Genomic DNA, 19,812 nt, shown 5'->3' on the forward strand with positions numbered 1-19,812 from the left:
TAGCGTGCAGTGTGTTGTACCTAGTCCCACAGCCAAGAAGCTAATAACAGTGCCAGTTAATGACAATGGCTAGAATGTTTATTTTTTAAAACCGTAAATACATTTATATTGATTAAAAATACTTTATAGCAGTTTATTTTTTAGAAGAATTAAAATAGCATTAAACTTTTTGAAGAAACAAAAAAACCCTCCAAAAAAAGTCTCTTACAAAAAATAGTCACATATCATCTGGTGTTGCTTAGCTGCTATTGCTTTCATTTATGACCAAATAAAATGCTGAACTGCACATTTTTTTTGTCTTCTTTCCCCACATTTTGTTTGCTTGCTTACATGCATGCTTAGGAATGCACAGGTGTATTTGTTCTTTAATCTGGGGGGGTGGATTCTGAATTTGGCAAGGATGATATTTGAGGGGAAACAGTATGGGGGAAAGAGATATAATTAAAAAAATGAAGCGATTTAGAACAGTTGTTCAAAGAGTTAGGAACCAAGAAGCCTAAAATCAGGTATTTGATTCATCGGTTCGATACACAAGCTCAAGTTACTAGCATAATAATTTCAGTTGTGGAACTTGTCCTCCTCCTGTTGCCAGTCTCTAAAATACTATAGGCTAGCTATAATCTTGGTTTTAGCCTGTTTCTTCAGATACCCAATACAGTCAGGTGAGAAACACATACTTTGTCTATATTATATCAGCAGCTTACTATTTAAAAAGTGAACACAGTTGCTGCTAAATTGTTGCCATTTTTCTGTGCTAGTTCAGATATAATTTTCTAATAATCTCTGGTCAGAGATTTAGAATTTTGGTCTAATGTATAATCCATTGCTGCAAACTGCTGTATACTTACAAAACAGCTCTATTCAATGGCTTGCATGCATATATGCAGTGTGCATGACACATGCCATTAGACAAGTGTTTGAGATAAAATCAAATAAATAAATTCTTGTAAGTATAATTTTAGAATCCTAAAGTCCCAGGAAGTTTACATTTATTAGCACTCATTTGAATATGTATAATTTTATATATAATTGTAAGTATTGTTTCTACTGAATGCAAAATGAAGTGTTCTCAACAGGTTACTGAAGAGCACAGTTGGGGGAAAATTGCAAGTTTAAGTATTTGAAGTCCATAAATATTTACTATACACAACACCAGTTAGCATTTTTAGAAATATGTGACTGCCAATTTCAACTGGTTTGCCTAAAGTATGTATATAATCTTTATAGTAGTAGTCTACACCTGTGGACCCAATCTGTGTTTTGGTTTTGATTCATTGTTTTAATTACTAGATTCACAGGTAATTTTTATAGCCAGAGGTTTTAATGATGTAAGTAAGGTTTTAATTAAGTAAGATTCTCTTCTGCTCAATTCCTGTTCCATCTTCTGGCAAATTTTGCAGATATTGTCATGGTAGTGCACATGACTTGAAAGTCTGCTTCTGAGGGCTGATCCAGTGCTCGGGAGTGTAAAACAGATTAAGATACGGCCTGTTCCTAAAATACTTCCTCTGCAACTCCATCAGTAACAATGAAGGTATCCAATAAGGGTAAGGTAAAAAGATGTGGTATGGCCCAACAATGCCGTGCTATGATGTCCTTATTTGCCACCTGTCCTTAAGGAAAGTTAGCATAGACTAGATACCTAGGATTAAATCCTATACTTCGGCGTAACCTTTTCCACATCAGCAATAATTACAATATTTGGGGACTAACTTTCACAACTGTATCCTCACAAAGAGGCCTAATATCTACTTTTCTTCCTCTCAGTTTTATTTAAAATTTGGCATGAATGGAAACAGGATTGGGCTTACAATCTTTTTCACATTCAACTATAAGGTGTAATTATTATTACTGTTTCTTATTCATATTGCAGGTACAATTAGTACTTAAACTGTATTCAGCTCTATGTAAAGAATACAGTCTTTGCTCTGAGAATATGGGGTTGTGACAGATCCCAGCATGGCTAAAAATACAAATGGGAAGTGAAAAGGTAAAAATAACAGTAAAGACAATTTTATTTGCATGAATTGGTTGTAATAGTCCTGACAGTCATACTGCAGTAAGCACAGTCTATATTCTAGCCTCAAATTACACTTCACAGGTACTTGTTTTATTTCAAGCTTCTGTAAATTTTAAAAATCCTATGGAGATTAAGAAACAGTTCACTGCTGAATACGTTTAAAATAAAGGAAACTTCTCCATGTATAGTTTCAGATTTTCACTTCATGCAAGTGTAAGCTTTTGTGGTGAACAGCATGGGACTGTTTATACATGGTAATCATGTAATCAGAAACTGCCACTTGCTATGAAGCCTTGGCTTCATAAATAAAATGTCCATTAAAAATTCTGTGGCCTTTAAATGCAAGCTATTGAAAAGAGAAGAGCATAACACTGTTATTAATAAAACTCTTCCAGTCTTTCACCAGTTAATATACAAATTTGAATGCTGGAGGCTTAGTGTGGTCATTGGTTAATTCAGCTCATCTGTTAGTACAAATCATTTAGCAAAATGTCCTATGTGTCCATAATGAAGTCCAGCGATAGGACTGATGAAAAGATAGATAAAAGTTAATACAGCTGTTGAAAGAGAATTTGGACTGCTTAATGCAGAAGAGACAAAGGATGTAACGTAACAGCAAATGGAAGAATTACGAACAACATAATGGGCAGTCTTGCTTACTTCTTTAATTATACTGAATTTCCAGCTATATTCAAAAGCAAACTGAGGTTGAAGAAGGGATGCAATTCATCAATTTCATATTTATTTTTAGAAATATACACTAAAAGTATAAATCAAACTTCAGAACTAAGTAACATGATGTATCTTATTTACTTTGTTCTAAAGATAAGTTTTAGAGTTTTAAATGGTTTAAGGCTTAAGCAAACGCCTAATTTACAGGGTGAAAAGTATTCCCTCCACAGAGTAATTTTTAACTATGGATTTTTTCACTTTCTTCTGATTTTTCAAAATCATGTTTTTGTTTATATTGTATTATAAAGCCATCACGACATGACAAGCATTTACTTGAACTGTATAAAGGGAAATGCAGAGCTGTTTCTGAAAATATTTGGGTTTAGATTATATACCATCTGGGGTGACTTTAATGGAAAAAAAGGAATGTTTGAGGTTATTTTAATTTTATCAGTAGTTTTCTTGAGGCAAATTAAGACAGAGGATGAAATTTCAAGGAAAAATTAGGGGGTTTCTCCACACAGTTCTTTTTCCATTTTCTCATTTTTTTCTCTGAAAATCATAAAATGAACTTGTCAAGAACTAGCTTGCATAAACTAACTTTTTAGGCTGCATGGTTAAGTATTAGCATTCTGACAAGGTAGTCTTTTGAATATTTTAGATTCTGAGGATACCTATTTTTTTCCCCCAGTATATTAGTCTGGATCACAATGTTCTTTTGTGTAGAAAAACTGCCAAGAGACTTTCCCTGATAGCAGTGAAAATTGTAGTCCAGGAACACTATAATAAACTATTCATTGTGTATGCATCTGCTTGTACTGAATTATTGGACTAAACCTTTTCATACTTTTATCTTTGACTTAAATTTCCCCTTCATTTTTTTAATTTAATATAATAGGAGTCCAATTTTACTAGACATTCTGCATAGTTAAGTCTACTGATCCTGAGCTCTTTTCTTAATCTTTACAATGAGTTTGCAATACCTTCTAGTCTTTCTTACACAAAAAAAAGGATTATTTCAAATGAGGATTTACTCAATTCCTTGAGCAGCAGCATGATATGCTTTTCACTTCTATGAACAACCTGTCTGTGCAAAATTAAATGCGGTAACTACACCTGTGTGATTGTTATTGTTATGACTCCCTGAATATAATCTTTTAATATTTTAATGTCTTTGATTACATTGCCTCTTTATACAACAAAAGAATTTGTACAATGTGTGAACTATACCCTGCTTGCTCTTTCCCAGTCTACAGCATTTTTCATTTTCGCTGAATGCCCCCTCAAGTGCTGTAGACTCTGCAAATACTGTTCCTCTGGTCTTATTTATATCCATATGAAACAATACATATTCAGATAGATTCTTTCAGCATACTGTGTCACTCTTCGCAGTGTAAATTGCTCCCAATTACTGTTCTTAGGTAAGCTCACTACATGCATGACTACATGCAAATTGGTGAGTTTAACTTTGTTTTGCTGTAGGCCAATCACAGATACCAAGATCTATTGAACCGAGTAGAATTTGTATGGTTGCGCATTCAGTAAGCACTAGATGGCAGTATATCAATTGTTTAAATGTAATTTTAATTAATGAGCTGTACCTGTTCTCAAAAAGCTGTGTATTAGTTGACTGACTTGGTTAGGACTATCTTACAACATTGCTGTTAGAGTGGAGAATATGATGGGGGAGAAGTACACGGACTTTGATGGACTTGCATCTAATAGATATAGTACTATACCTTACAGTTACTATCTATGGAGAAAACTACTTTTGCTTCATTTTTCAAGAAAATAATGTTTTGACATGTTAAACAAGTATGACTGAACATCATAATAATAATAATAATAATAAACTACACTGTTTCAAACTAAAATGATCAGGAAAAAACCACCAATGATGGAGACGGCTTCTGTGAACAAGGAGGCTACCCTAATGGTCCTGCTTATCCACATGATAGATTGTTTGCTAAAGACTAAATGTTGTAAATTTTTTTTTTTTTTTTTTTGGTGTAGGCTGTACCCAAGAACTGTGCAGAACTTATTTCAGTAAGGTATCACTCTGTGTTGAAGGGTGGAGCTCCATCATCAGCTTTGCCTGCTGCTGGTTGGGATGGTCCAGCTTTCCCCAAAGAACTCCCTGCTGCAGGTTTCTGCTGCTACCTTTGCATCATGTCTCAGTGGCTACAAGGTGAAATCTAATAATTTTTGATGGGCTTTCTGCTAGTTCAGTGAATGGAACCCATTCACTATAGAGACCTGATTGCCTTATCCAGTGCACAGGGAGCAACACAAGTCTACAGGTATGAGAGGAGGAATTGGTCCATCTCTTTCACAGTCATCTCAGGGATACACCGTATGTGAAATCCAAACCTTCGCAGCACTGTGCCTTGGATCTACTCCTCAAGATCTCTACTTTGTGTCTTAGAAGTCTGCAGTACTAATATGAATCAAAGCCATGCCCTACACTTGCTTCCATTCGTAATGCTTACTTGAGCTAGGACTCACTTTTTCCGTGGAGCTAAAATGAACTTGTAATTTACCAGGAACACTGCACTGTTCAGCACTGACCACAAGGACCTGACTTCTCCATTGAGTAGAACTCAGAAGTGTCGTACCATTTGCTTTTTAATTGGCCCTTCTTTTCCAAAACTGGGATTGGAGTATTTAAAGCCTGTTTACTAGACTGTGTGCCATATCAAGTCTTTTTGGAAATTACATCATGTGTGGTTTTGAACACTGAAAAACCAGTTCTTAGTTACTATTTTCATCATCATCATTACAAGGTCCATGAACTTTACAGAATAAATCCTACCCTTCATCTATTTTCATTAAATATGTATCGTTCTCAGTGCTCCAGCAATTGCTTACACAGAAGAATAATGCTAGGAAAGACTAAATATTTTTATCCATGCTTAATTGTATTTAACTGATTTTGGTCACAGTATGATTTATTTTTGATAGCAGCTGCTTTGCTAGTCCTTATTTCACATTCCCAATTTACACATCTTATTTTTTCTCTCTCTCTGCCTACTCTCCAGTACATATTTCTCTGCAATCTGGTCCCTGTCTCAGTCTACTGCATGCACTTTCTTGCTTTTCCTTTTCACATTACTTTTCAGTGTAATTCTTCTCAACTGCTTTCATGTCCTTAGCTCAATGGTTCTCTGAAACTTTAAATATTCCGTTCTTCTGGGGAAAAAAACCCAAAACTCTCTTCCACTAGAGTGAGGCCTTTGAAGATTAGTTAATGCTGGATTAATGCTGATACTAGTGCTAGTGTCTTAGACAAAAGAATGCAGTAATAGCTAATGTCTGTGTTGACCTCAAGTCCTGTGATGAATTCCACATAGGTCCTTGTGGATCTATTTAGATGCAGGGGCCTTGGTTGTATAAAAGTCTGTTGTTGGATGGTAATGTTACTGGGGGTGAAATGCAGGGGAAAAAAATCAATGTGTGCCCTGAAGGATTTTGAATAAATACATACCTATTTTTTACATAAATGTTATACATAAATTACCCACAACTAAACTCAGTAAGATACAAATATAATGGATGACCTAATAGCTAACAAAGTAAGGAAGGACCTTGTTTTGCTGTTTGAAGCAATATGAGTACAGAGAGGTACTTAAGACTTCAATTCTAGCCCCTTCCTTTCTTCTTCCTTTTCCATGAAAAGAATCCCAGCTTTAGCAGCGTCTTCTCATAAGCATTCTGCCCAAATCATTAAGAAGCTGTGACTTATAAAATCTTAAACAAGAGCCAATGTTCTTACAAACATATTGTTTTGCCTTTTTAGAGAGGTCTTCCTAACCTGCGTTTGTCAATTAAAAATCCTAGTAAGAACTTCAGTGTTCTCTGTGGCTAAACCTAATAGTGATTTCTTCTAATATGACGACGTCAGCGTGGTGTGTGATCCCTTAAAGATGCTTATAAAACAGCATGTATGCATGCAGTTCCATTGACTTTTACCAGGATTGTTTATTCCATTTGTAGGACTGTGTAACTTGTGGAACTGTCTTGCTAGAAAGCAGAGCTTTGCTGGCATAGCTTCATTTTCAGTGGATGTACTTCACTGATGTATAGTGTCAGGTTTCTATATCAGTAAAGTACTTCTAGTGTCAGTATGTCCGAAGAGCTGTGCAATCGTAAGTAAGTGTTGGCAGCATTCCTTTGGAACTCTCTAAAACAAGTGGGAAAGGACCAAGAGTTGTTACAGGGGCAGTCCTAAACATGACAGGGAATTTCCTCAGTAAATGCAGTGATTTCAATGCTGCAGCATGGATAAAGTGGCAGCTGTTTCATCATAGTTAAGAAACGTAGCCTATTTCCTTTCAAAACTACATATATACACCCCCACACACATATAAATAATTTTTTTCTCTAAAAGTTATTTTCTAAGAAGAGGTATTGGATCATGCAGAATCCCATAAAAATCCAAACATTGTATTTAAAGGATGTATTTTCTCATGGTTAGATATATAAGTTGTTTGGCTATAACCACATAATGTAGTTTGGGTGCAGTTATTTCTGTTTCAGCTGTTTGATTCCTTTCAGGACTACTGAAGTACAAAGACATAATTTTAGAAAAAAAAAAAAAATAGAACCCTGCCCTATTTCTGTTTCTTTTTGATGCTCTGCATCACAGAATTCACTTCAACTAATGTTAAGCATTTGGCTGAAAAGCCAAAACAACACTGCAAGAAAACGAGAGAAGTCAGAGGCTGGAAAAACTTAATGTTCATTTAAGAATGAACACTATTAAACAGTTCTGCCATGTTAACAAGAGGCAGAATCTGCAGCTGCCTACATGCTTGCAGGATCTATATGCGAGTAGTGTACAAAAACCCCCATCAGCTTCTGGACAAGTTTACAATGACTTCATAGTCTAATGTGGAGCCTTAAACACAGTGCAGTCTATTACTAGTAGGATTCGCTTACGTCTTATGGATCAGTAAAAGCTAGGATCCTTGTCTTACAAAGTAACATGTACAGGAGTTTACACTAGGGTACAGAAACCTGAAAGTGTGATGTGACAGTCATCAGCAACTCTCTGATCTACCCAGGCCAGACCTGCTTAGGAACTCAGAACTCGCTGGCGCTATGCCACATGGAGCCAGCTGAATTTTAAACCTCCATTTCAGAGCGCATTATTGCTAGCTGGCCCCCTTGGAGCAGACCGCCCTGCAAGCACGTTTTGTTGCATCTTTCAAATCCTTAACAAGTACCTTGTCTTCTCCTATGCAACCCAGAGGCAAATCTAGTTGTCTCTTGAGAAGAGACAAATTCAGCTGTCACAAAGCACAGACTTTGTAAAAATAGGCACTGACAATTGTGACTAAATATTTAATTTAGAAAAACCTCCAGTGGAAACCCATTGAAAAAAATTGTGAAGTGTTCCCAGATCAAACATCACAGTGTAGTAGAAGAGGATTGGTAAACTGAGAAAACTGAAACGGCATTTTCCAAGCAAGGAATATTATTAGAGATGAGCAAACACGAAAATAACAAACTAAAATACATTTAGTTTTAATAACCTGTGGTTTTATTAGAAACATTGGTGAAGGATTTTTGTATCCATCTGTAATATTCTTCACCCAAAATGCACCTGCCATTTTCTGGTTTGCCTTTTACTTAAAATGTGCGGTCCTCAAACTCCTCCTACTCTTAGAAAAACAGTGTCGGTCAGTTAGTGACAGATTTATGAGTTTTAGAGTTGCTTTGTCAATATAAAATCCTCTTACTCCAATGAAGAAGCATTTTATTTTTACAGACGCTTACCAGACTTAAATACCTGAATTGTGTTCAGCTTACTAAACACATCTTCCACTACACAATCTTCTAAGATTTAGAAGTAACTTAGAGAGGTTTAAGCACAGTAAATTCTTCTCGAATGCCCCCACTCAGAAGTTGCTAAACGTACTATGCTTCGTGACTGCTTGAATTAGCGTCGCTCACAAAGACACGCGTTTGAAATAGATCCCCGTCCAGTCTGTGTTTCTCTTTGCCGTTCTGCATCACGGAGGCTACTTAAGCAAACATTAAACCACAACTCAAGCGCTTAACGCTCAACCTCAGCGACGCCAGCGATCGTTTGACTAAAGACGGGAGGGCAGCTCCTGCTTGGAGCGGCACGGTCGCCGTTCCGCTGGCCTGGATCCAATAAAAGCGGGTGAGATCCAGCAGGTCACAGCGCACTAGAGCACCGGCGCCGCAGCCTCTTCGGCCGCAGCACCCCTCTTCTCCGTCCCGACGCACTTTTGGGCTTCGCTTCGGCCCCACGCTCGAGGCGCGACCGCCCGCGTGAGCTGGTGCCAGGCCAGCTCCTCGGCCGGCCTGGGACGGAGCTGGGGACGCCCCTCCACGCCTGCCCGCGCCTGGGGTGGGTCTTCTCACAGAGGAGACCCGTGGCCGCTTTCTTTTCTTCTGAACGAAAAAAGAGAGCCCTGGCTCCAGGGCCTAGAGCACCGCTGCGTCCCCAGACGAGCGCCCCCAGCCGCCCTCCCCGCCCAGGACAGCTGCGGGGTGTCGCTCTCCGGCCCGGCCCTGAGCCGCCGCTCTCCTGGCCGGTGGGAGACGGGCGCCCGGGTCTCCTCGGGCCGAGGAGGGCACTGGACCCAGCTCGGCCCCCTCCAAGGCCACGCTCCTTCCAGCAAAGGGCAGCGGCGCCTCCTCCTCCTCCTCTTCCTAAAGCCCCTGGGAGAGGGCTGCCCCGCCGACAGGCAGCAACCGCCCCGGAGGCTCCGCCGTGGGGGAGCCTGCCCACCTCGGCGGGGGACCGGGGCCGCCGGCACCGCCTGAGGGGCGACCGACAGACCGCCCGTCCGCCCGCCCTCCGCACCTCCTCACGGCGGCCGGGCCGGGCCGGGCCGGGCCGGGCCGGGCGCGCTCCGCGCCTGCGCGCAGCGGCCCGCCCCCACCGCCGCCGCCGCCGCCGCCCTCCCGCGGGCGGGAACCCGGAAGTGGGCAGCGCCGGCGGCTCCCGGCGGGTAGCGGGGGCTCCGCCGGGCGCGCGCAGCCGGCACCCCGCGGCGGGGGCAGCGGCGGCTGGCATGGTGCTGGCGGCAGCGCGCCGCGCCCGCGTTGCACGGAGGAAGCCCGAGCGGAACCGCGATGGAGATGCTGCTGCCGCCCGTGTGAGTGCGGCGGCGGCGGGGCGGGCGGGGAGGCTGCCGGGGCTCACGGAGCCCGCCGGGACAGCGGTGCCGTGGGCTGGGGGCGCGGGGCCGGGCTCGGCCGCGTAGCGGCCAGCTGAGCGGCCGCGGCGCTCCGCGGCCCGCCCCGGGCCCCTCGGCAGCGGGAGGGAGCGGTGTCCGCGGGCTTGGGGCGGGGGGCGCGGACCCAGACCCGGCGGCGGCGGCGGCGCGGGGCAGCGCTGGCGGGGAGGGTCGCCTCGGCGAGCCGGCGCCTGGTGCCCGGCGGGCCGGGGCTCCCCGGGGCCAGCTTGGCCGCCCGGCGGCTTGAGCTGCCCCGCCGTGCCGCCGCCGGCCGCTGCGGTGCCCGCGTCGGCGGGGCGCTGGGTGCCGGGGCGGGCGGGTGGGCTGGGCCGTGGGGGGAGCGGGCGCCGGGCTCCCCGCGGGCGGGCAGGGCTGCGGCACCCCCGCCCCGCCGCCTTCCAGGGTGCGGGGACAGGCTCTTCTTTTTTTTTGGGTGTCTTTTTCCCTCCTCCCCCTCGCTCCTTCTGCTTCCTCCATATGTGGTCCCAAATTACTCCTTGTTTGACTCAGCAGTCATGCTCATCGCGCTCTCGGCTCTCTGGTTATTTAGTTAAGCATCTTTTTCAGTAGCAGCGCGCTAGGCAAGCCACGTATTTCCAGCTGCGCTTCGGTTGGGTTCGTCCAGCTTTCCGGCTGCGCCTCGGTTGGGTTCGTCCAGCTTTTTACATGCTCCAGTTCAGCGTAGCCTCATCCTGCGCCTTCAGGAGGTAGTTTTCGGGTACGCTGTGGGTGAGGCTCTTGAGAATGAACCAAAGGAACCAGTTGCGGACAGCTTTGACCCAGCTGGTGAAATGGTAAGAGAGAGACTCCAGTAACTTCAGGCAGACTAGCGGTTCTCAAAACAGAAGGCATATGACAGGCCATTTTGTAGGCTTCATTACCTTAAAACAAAGTCATCCTTTGTGACAAAGTATTGAAACTTCGGCAAATGAGTTTACACTTCATAGGAACTCCTCCATCTGTCCAGGTTGCTTGGCAGCTCTTTACAGGCAACTCCGACCACTATTTTTCTTGCGTATCTGTATGTGATGTGTATATAGCCTGTATACGTATGCAGATACGTATACATCAGTATTTGATGCATTGCTTTGGGATGTAAAAAGGTGCCATAGAAGAAGTGTTCTTATCTTGGACTTGATGAGTCAGTGGCGTAATTAAAAGCTGGGTCTCTTCCTCGCAGTTAGTCTTTGGTGTTTTGAATGTTTCCTGAAGTCACTGATTTCTGTGTATAATTTTTTTTGAATGCTGATCACTATGTATGTCACATAATTTAGAAGAGTGATATTCAGTCTAAAGGGGTTTGCTAGATAGGATGTCTTTTTTTTTTTTACCTCCATACAGCAGCATGTGTCTGTGCTCTATAATATGTAACTTTGTAACTTGCTTTTTTTTTTCTTCTGATTGATGCAAAATTGCTGTTACTTGGCCCCTTTCAGTAATGAGTTGTATCATTTTCAAAATTGAAGCACGAAACTTTTAATTCATAGCAGTTTCATGGTACAGTGTAGTAAGTTGGTAGTAGTTTGAGTTCTGCAGGTGGACCTTACTCTGTTAGCCAGTGTTCTACAGAGACTTTTTCTATTCCTTTGTTGGTTGATGCAGTTTCCAGTTTCATGCGATTTTGCTCAAAAAATTTTGTAGCTAGTTTTGGAATCATGAAAAGTAGAGCCAACTACTTTGTGTGTTGTTGTAGTGTGCGGAATATAGAGTTCTAGGTTAAAATCTTAAATTATCACTGCATTTTTCTTTTAAGCTTCTTTAGACATGCCCAAGCAAAAAGTTCTAGGTATGGTGGAAGAGAGGCTGGAATTACGGGAGTCAGTGCATTTGTTCAATTTGAGTATTCTTACCTAAAGCAAGAAAGATTGATTTTTCATTTGAAATCAGATCTCTGACGTACCAGGGTCAGTTGCCCCACCAAGCGACTTCAGTGACTTGACTTCTTTCCAGCTCAGAGGTTCAGGAATACGGTTACAATACTGTAGGTGAAAACATTGCTGATGCTAAGCGTTTTCTCTAAGTACTACAACAGTGCAATTTGCCTTGTAAGAATAAAATTGTGATTGTAAACACAAAACTCACTGGCTTGGCATCAAAGGCCTGCTTGCTGTTTGCATAGCCGTAGTGACACAGGGGTGTACATAATCATTTTTCTACAGAAGTTAGTGTCTGTAGAACTTGGGTATTTCTTATAGAAAGAGATAATTGTAGATGGAGCTAATGATTTTTCACACTGTTTAGTTTTTCTCTTGGTATTTTGGGTGGGTTTTTGAGAGTAAGAAAAATTAAGAGGTTGGTCACTTGCTTTTCAAAACACTGAGTGGATCTGCAAAACTACCGAGTTTTTCTCATACTCAGCTATGTCTCATGCTGCTGCTAGGGAAAGCCTGGACAATTACAGTAGCCATCATGTGGTCTTCCTACCAGAGATGAACTGGGAGCTGCATGAACCAGTAAGGGAGGTCCTGGTGGAAGGGCAGAGAGTGCCTCTTGTCTCGCAGGTGGTGAAGGCATTCAGAGACCTGGGTGATGGATGCTGTATTCTGCCATCGATCTGTATGGGCACCAGGCTAAAAGTTCCTGAACCTCTGCTTCTCCCCTAACTTCAGGGCTTATTGGAAATATTCTAGGGCATCATCTTCATGTTTTCCTTAGTGGAGATTATTGTTAGCCCTGAGTGCCTCTGTCAGCTTCACTAGTGTTGGTCACCAGTTTATTGCTTCCTCGGGAATTGTACCTACTGTTCCACACTGTTGATAATGGGGAAACCAAAATTGCTTGGAGTAAAGAATAAGTTGAAGTATAAATCTTCTCCTCCCCAAGATGAAGTTGGAGAAAATAAGAGTGATGGAACTGGAAATTAAACAGAAGTATTAACTCTTTTGGTTTTTTTTCTTTCTTTCCAGATGTACCAAACTTTGCCATCAGAAGCCCTTGGATCTGAAAGATGATAACACTGAAATTCACTGTCCTGTTACAGTAAATCCATGGCACATGAAGAAAGCTTTTAAAGTTATGAATGAATTAAGAAGGTATTACTTCACTGTATACATCTGCCTGGAGTCCATTACTTTCACTGGCATTTATTAAGTTAATAATAATAGTTTATTTATTAAGAACATGCAATTCCAGAAGTGTAGCTGATGAGAAGCTTTAAAGGTACAATGAAGTGATAGCTGAATGATAGTCATGTGATGATAGCTGTAATGTATGCAGTATGTTTTTGCCCCTCATAAGTTAATCAAAACTAGGTTTATGAGACTTGAAAGATACTTAGGGGTTGTATTTAAGGGGTTGCAGCTACTGATCCTGTTTTGTATGTAGTTGACCCTGGATAGGTGAAAAGTGACTCTAGTTGAGCCCAAGGCTCTTCGTATGCCTGTTGTTGATTTTTGTGGTAGGCTGTGAACTGCAAAAATGTCAAAATTTTCTGGTCTGGAGACATAGGTCACAGTCTAACAAGTGTAAACCAACTGACAGTATGCTTTCTTTTCTTAGTTATCTTTTGCTTGCCCCCAGGAGAAATTGATGAACTCTCAAATCAAATGTTGAAAGTAACTTTACTCAATAAAGTTTTGTAAGACCTTGAGTGATACTACCATCAGTTTCAGCAAAACTGGGAGACTGGTGCTGATGCTGTTCTTAGCACCCATATTGATTTATTTTCTACATATGAGTAGGTGAGATGGTGTTGAAAACTGTGACAGCTGGTAATTAGAGCTCGCAACTGAGCTCTGGTAATTAGGACTCACAACTATCACTGACAGTAATTCAGCTTTATAGCTAACAGCAACAATGGAGAAATTAAATAAATAAAACACTTCTCTAGTGTAGACAATACCGGAGGGTGTGAAAATCCTGTAGTCTTTTGTTATTTCCCATATAAGATTAAAAACTGGAGAGGCTTCACTTCAAAAAGACAGCAACTGATACCCTATTAAAGTATGCCTCTGCCTTTGGTCTTCGCTGTTCCATATGGGTAAATCTTTAATACTATGGTAGATACTGTGATCAGATCAATGTATTTATCTGGCTGTGACAGTTTGTACTGTACTGTAAGGTTGGAGAAAATCATATGCTGACTATAAATGACTTAAATCCAGCTCAAAGACTCCCATAGTTTGAGGATAATGGGATTTTTCTAGTCTATTAACAGCCTAGTTTCCTTATATTGGAAGGACTGACACTTGTTGCTTCACCTTACTTATACCCTTGGCTTTTTCAAGGATCCCATTAACCAGATTCAGTGTCTCAAGGAGTGTAATAGAGCCTGGTTAGAACCAGTAGCCATGGCTTCCTAAGGATAAGCAAGAGTTTAGATGACGAACAGTTTCAGAAATCGGAAACTTTACCTGCATTTTATGTCGCAAGTAAAAGATATGTGGTCTTCCAGTAGAGTGCATTGTTGAAGGCCGTGGATTATTTTCAGAATATACTTTAGTTTCTATGGTTACTTAAATTCAGATTGTTGTAGATGCAATTTGAGCAATTTTGTCATACATGTATAAATAGTTAAAGCTGGAACAGGAACAGTGCCATGCAAACGTTAACTGTAGTTCTTATTTCTTAAAGTAGTTGATGCAGCAATATTTACTGTTTAAGCTGAGTAGAGCTCTTAAAATGGTAAGTGCTAATGAGATAAGATTATAAACTTTAATATTTGCATTTATTTGTTTGAAATAATAAACTGAAATATTTTAGAAATGTTTCAGACTTCATTACTCTAAATGAAGACCTAATATTAATCAAGTAAATGATATTTTTTATTTTATCGATTACATTTTTAAAGTGTTTTCTATCTCAGTTCTTCTAGTGTAGCACAAGCAGGTGTTTGCCAGAGGTATACTCTTCAGAAAGTGGATAACTAGTGAAGAAATCATCTGCTTAAGCATCTAAAATATATTGGTTTTGGAATGCTTAAGTCTGTGAGTTTATATTGCATTTTTGGCTGCTGTCAAGTTGCCTGGTTCTATTAGCTCATATGGGGGTTTTTCTGGGCCTTCAAATTTTGACAAATGTGAGTAATTTTGTCCTTGGTAGTTTTTGTCGTTTCATTACTCACCATCACCTCAACACTGAGTCAGAGAGATCATTAGGATAGCTAATTAGTTCTTGTCATATGAAAAAATTACCCTCTGATGCCTATCTTTCCTCTTCATTATAATTTGCTTTTATCACAATAGAATTTGACCTTACCTATATTTGTTAAAATACTCATTCTTACAAACAAGACTACCAAAATCTTTGGAAGATGTGGGCAATGACCTTTCTCTATATAAACCAATGAAGAATAACCTGCAAGCTGGTGAACAGTTATTTGTTCTTTAAATCTATACTTTTTTGCTCCCCCCATTTCCCATTTTCTCACTTCCTTTACCAAGATGTTGTGCCCCCCACAGCTCTGTTCATTCAGTCACTCTATACTAGCAAGCATCCCTTCAGAACGCAAGCTTTTGTAAAATAAATCAGTGCGCCCTCATGAAATGAAGGTGCTGAGTTGCTGTGGAAGCCACAGGATGCTTGCAGCAGAGTACATGATTAAGTTTATAAGCTTGTTTCTTTATTTAGTAGTTTATTTAGCTTGTCAGCTTTGTAGTAATGCAGAACATTTTCATTCACCTAATGCAGTTCCAGACTAGAGATGCATCTGGACTACCTCGAAGTTACTATGTCTATATACGTGCAATGTAATTAATTAGCTGGAGTTTTGCATTGATGTAATTCTGTTGCTTCTGGCTTCATTGTTATCTTTGGTATTTCTGTGCAGCTAAGTATAAAACCTTTTGTTCCTGTTGTCGGGATAAGTGCAGGTGTCTGAAAAAGCTGGGTATCTCATGACCTCTTATGTGCAGCTTTCTGTTTCAATTTTTTGTATAATAAATGTAATGGTTGTTTTCAAGCTCCTCTGAATTGTGTGTTTCATCTGGGTACGGTCATTACCTTATACACCTTTTTTTTGATGATAACCATATTGCAGGCTAAACCTGTGAGATTTAGGTAGTTGCTGTAGGTATTAAGGACTGAAAGGGGGAAAATATTCTAATGACAGGATTGCAATATGGCCCGAAAGGTTAGTTGTGACCACCAAAATTTTTGGGGTGTGACCTCCACAAGGCCACCTTACTTGAGGCTGCACTCAAAGAAATTGGATGATTGAAGAGGCTGAGAAAACATAGAGTTTTCTTTGGACTGAGGTGAATATCTGAGCAGTTTGGCTGAGACCTCTAGCTCTGTCAGAGCAAAATGCAACTGCTCACCCCAGTCTCTGCTACAACTCTGTGTGGTAATTGCAAACTATCAGAAAGTATGCACTCTGATGGCAATATATATTCAGGCAGGAAAGGTAAAAATGTGTCTTTTCAAAAGTACTGAGAATAGAGATCACTGGATTGATGTACAGCTCTAGCTCTGTCCCTAAGGTATATGTTCTTTTAAATAGTACTTTCCTCTCTTCCTTTTGTTGCCCTGGCTCTGAGTTTTGTGGATTGTATGCTACTTCTACAGGAAGAATGCTAGCATGAGAAGGAAATAAAAGGCAACAGTGGCTATTTAGATGCTGGGGAATTGCAGCCTTTTCGTGTTATGGTGTTTTGTTTTTTTTTTCTCCCCCTCCTCTTTCCATCCAGAAAATTGGATTGTAAAGAGTACATAGTGTGGTGGGTTTAACTGGAAGAGGTATATCCAATAGCTGTAAACTGCATTGGAAACACCTGCGTTAGGAATGATTATAAATGAGATGTGCCTTCATTGCAACAGAAGAGGGAGGAAATATGTATTAGAGTCGCAAAGGACAAGAATGCAAATGGATGTAATGCACATAAAAAGTCAGGCAAGATATAGAACTTAACCGTGACAAATTCTAAACTGGTCAGAGTGGAAAAAATAATTGCTCTTGTGTGCATGGGCTGTGTATGAAAAATGCCTGGATAACAGTAAATACAGAGATGATCAAGTAGTGATTTTGAACAGTTAAGTAGGCATAAGCTTTCAGTGTGATGTGACACAGGCATCACAATTGAAGTCTGGATTCTTTGTTATCTGTAAAGTCTTATTTCTTGCCTCAGTTTTTTAGTGTTTGTGTATATCAAATTCTTTTTTCTATCATAGTTATTCAAAGAGGCCCAGACTTCCAGTGAAAAGGTTTATAAATTGGGCTGATACAAATTTTGGTTATTCAATGCAGAAAACTTCTGTGCGAGAAATCACAATTCAGTAGTTTGATTTTTAGAAAGTTCTGTGTACGCAAATACCATCTGTAATCCCACTGAGTAATAGCCATGTGGTTGTGTAACGCATTTAAAAACAATGCTTCATCAACATTGTCTGCCTGGCTTTTCTGAGACCGTGGGAAAAGGAATTGTGTGTGATATTATATGCTTTTCTGTTGTAGTTTATTTATGTGAAATTGCCTTCTCTGATATTTCTAAATAGTCAAAACTTGCTGTGTGATGTGACGATAGTAGCTGAAGACATGGAAATTGCAGCGCATAGAGTTGTGCTAGCCGCCTGCAGCCCCTACTTCCATGCCATGTTTACAGGTACCAAATGTTTCAATACTTACTATGTTCTAATCCAATCCAACTGTATAAAGCACAAAATTAAATGACTTTTGCTTTTTAGGATCTCATTTAATTTTTAGATCAGCCAATAGGAACATCTGAGTTTCTTAATGAACTTTTTTTTGCAGTCTAAGGACATACTGGCAACTTATTCTTTGTTAGCATGATGAATGCTTTAAAAAGTCTCCTTCCTTTAAACAAATTTATATGTTAAGCCAGCCAGGAATAGTAGAGTTGTTATACCATTTAAGGCTCTAGTAATCTCGCTTATCCAAAAGAAGGTTAAAATAACTCTGATGTGAATTTTGGAGTAAATTATGTCCTTTAACAACTGCTGCTGCTACGTTCTTCAGACCCTGAGTACTCTAGGCTGTTAGTAGATATGAAAGCTTTCTGTGGCTTTGGCAGCCTATAGCTAGAGTGCATGTTTTCATATTTTTAGGGTAATTCTCCGTGACAGATGTACTCTGCATCATTGCCACAACTTTTCTGTGCAGGCTTGATTCTGCCTCTGTTTGCTCCATGCAGGCCAAGTTACTGCTTTGCTGCTACAACAGGAATGCTGAGGGCTTGCGAGGCTAAGACAGGTCCAGGTTCATAGGAGCCTCCAGCTGAATTCCTGTGCTGTGGGTTTAATTGCCATAATGGTTATAAATCGTATTGAAATCCTGTGGAATTTGGTGTCAAATTGAGAATGCTACTAAATGCATGTTAAAATTAACTTCTGAAGTTTTGTCTGTTCCTTGTCAAATCTCATGCCAGTTTGGTAGTTAATGTTGACTGTCTGAAATTAAAAGAATTCTCTGCAGCATATTGCTTCTGACCACCAGCTCAGGTGGAGGCAGAAATGTGACTTTTGGCCTGCCAGTATACAAGCAAATTGGAGTTTTAATAACTTTAATTGTATGCAACTGGAAGATTGATGAAATTTGAAATACTGTTGTGCCCTGGGGAAGCAGCTGATTATTCTTGATTTTATACGCAAATGTTTTGACACAACCAAAACTAGAAGTGGAGTCACTACTAGCAGCATCAATGCTTTAAAGTTGTGTGTAAAATTAAATATCTATTCCTCTAGTAGTTATTCAAGTTTGCATTTGTGGTTGAGACAAACATTCCAGGTGACTGATACATTCTTTCTTAATTTTTACTGCTGTCCTTAAAGTTAGAATGAAAACAGCTGCTTTGATGGTTCCTTTTCATCACCTTAGTAACAGAGAAACACAAGTCTCCTGCATTAATTCTGTATTAAAGACTAACTGTTGTTGACTGTGACATTGAAAATACTCTTTACTCAGACTATGGCTTTATATTATGCTTTCTGTGGTTAAGACATTTCTGCTTGCCCCGACTGCCCTTTCTGTGGAGAGGTTTATTACCCGTTAGGAATGCCAGTGCAGCAGTGTCTGTGGCCACTCTCCAGATACAGTCACAGAAATCTTGGTTCTTCCCTTGCTTCAGTCCCTTTGAAATTTTTTTGCTTGTTTTATGTCTTTAAATGTAGGTTGTCTTTTACCCCCAGTGGTTCAGGAGGTCAGAATGCTCACCTGAGTAATGGGTGGGAAGTGTTTAATCCATACATCTGTGGCAATGTTTGTGTATTTGGTGAACCAAATTGGTGGGTTTAAATAGAATTCAGCTGTGGCTTCAAGATTTATCAACAGATTTTATACTAGTCTCATAGGCTGCTTTCAGCAAGGCCCAGCTGTGGTGTTGGTGCATTTCAGCCATTTCCCACAGAAAAAAAAATCCTGAAGTTCATCATAACTGTTATCTCCATGAACCCTGCAATTCACACTTCTTGGGTGGATTTACATTCTCATCCAGTCATCTGCCAGTTCAAATAAGCAAGTTTGATCCCTTAACCAGCTACAGCCAAATGGAAGAGTATCTTCCTCCATCCAGAATAAAACAGTGACTGAAAAGACAATAAAAAAAATTGCACTTTTATGCTTCATGGTTACTTCTTGACTAGAAATTAGAAGCTTATATTTAGACACATGTTTACAGGTTACTTCTATCTTTCTCTGAGTCATTAGGTACTGACTGCTATGAAGGCCGGGAGATGGCATTAACTGAGATCAAACCCTCTACCTGGGTTTTTTTTTCCTGTTTGCAGTTGTAATGGTAGAAGTAGCTCTATTAAATACCCAGAAAGAAAAAGTTACTGCCTTTTAAAGTTACAAAATTTAGTAAGTTAGTAACAATTATCCTATAAGGGGTCAGGGGTGGGGGGAAGAAGGTTAAATGTCTGGGACTATGTCACTAGGAGTAATTCTTCCTTCTGTAAACAGTGGAATTCTTTAGAAGTATGTATTGCGATCTGAATTAAATACACTTAAATGTT

At 40.5% G+C, this 19,812-nt stretch overlaps 1 protein-coding gene across 6 annotated transcripts in view; it reads left to right on the forward strand.

Moving 5' to 3' along the window:
• Window positions 1-9,636: 9,636 nt before the first annotated feature.
• Window positions 9,637-19,812, forward strand: part of KLHL2 (kelch like family member 2) — a 59,657-nt gene continuing 49,481 nt past the window's right edge. For 2 of the 6 annotated variants that reach the window (XM_069786471.1, XM_069786440.1), the window contains exons 1-3: window positions 9,637-9,825; window positions 12,813-12,938; window positions 17,338-17,444. In XM_069786471.1, coding sequence (XP_069642572.1) covers window positions 9,803-9,825; window positions 12,813-12,938; window positions 17,338-17,444 — 256 coding nt within the window. In that variant the 5' untranslated portion in view covers window positions 9,637-9,802. Of the gene's footprint in view, window positions 9,826-10,587; window positions 10,701-12,812; window positions 12,939-17,337; window positions 17,445-19,812 lie in introns of those variants that run through there. The other 4 variants (XM_069786431.1, XM_069786461.1, XM_069786450.1 and 1 more) reach the window with 3 other exon arrangements.

The sequence above is a fragment of the Haliaeetus albicilla genome, chromosome 1, assembly GCF_947461875.1.
Source record: "Haliaeetus albicilla chromosome 1, bHalAlb1.1, whole genome shotgun sequence".
NCBI lineage: Eukaryota > Metazoa > Chordata > Aves > Accipitriformes > Accipitridae > Haliaeetus > Haliaeetus albicilla.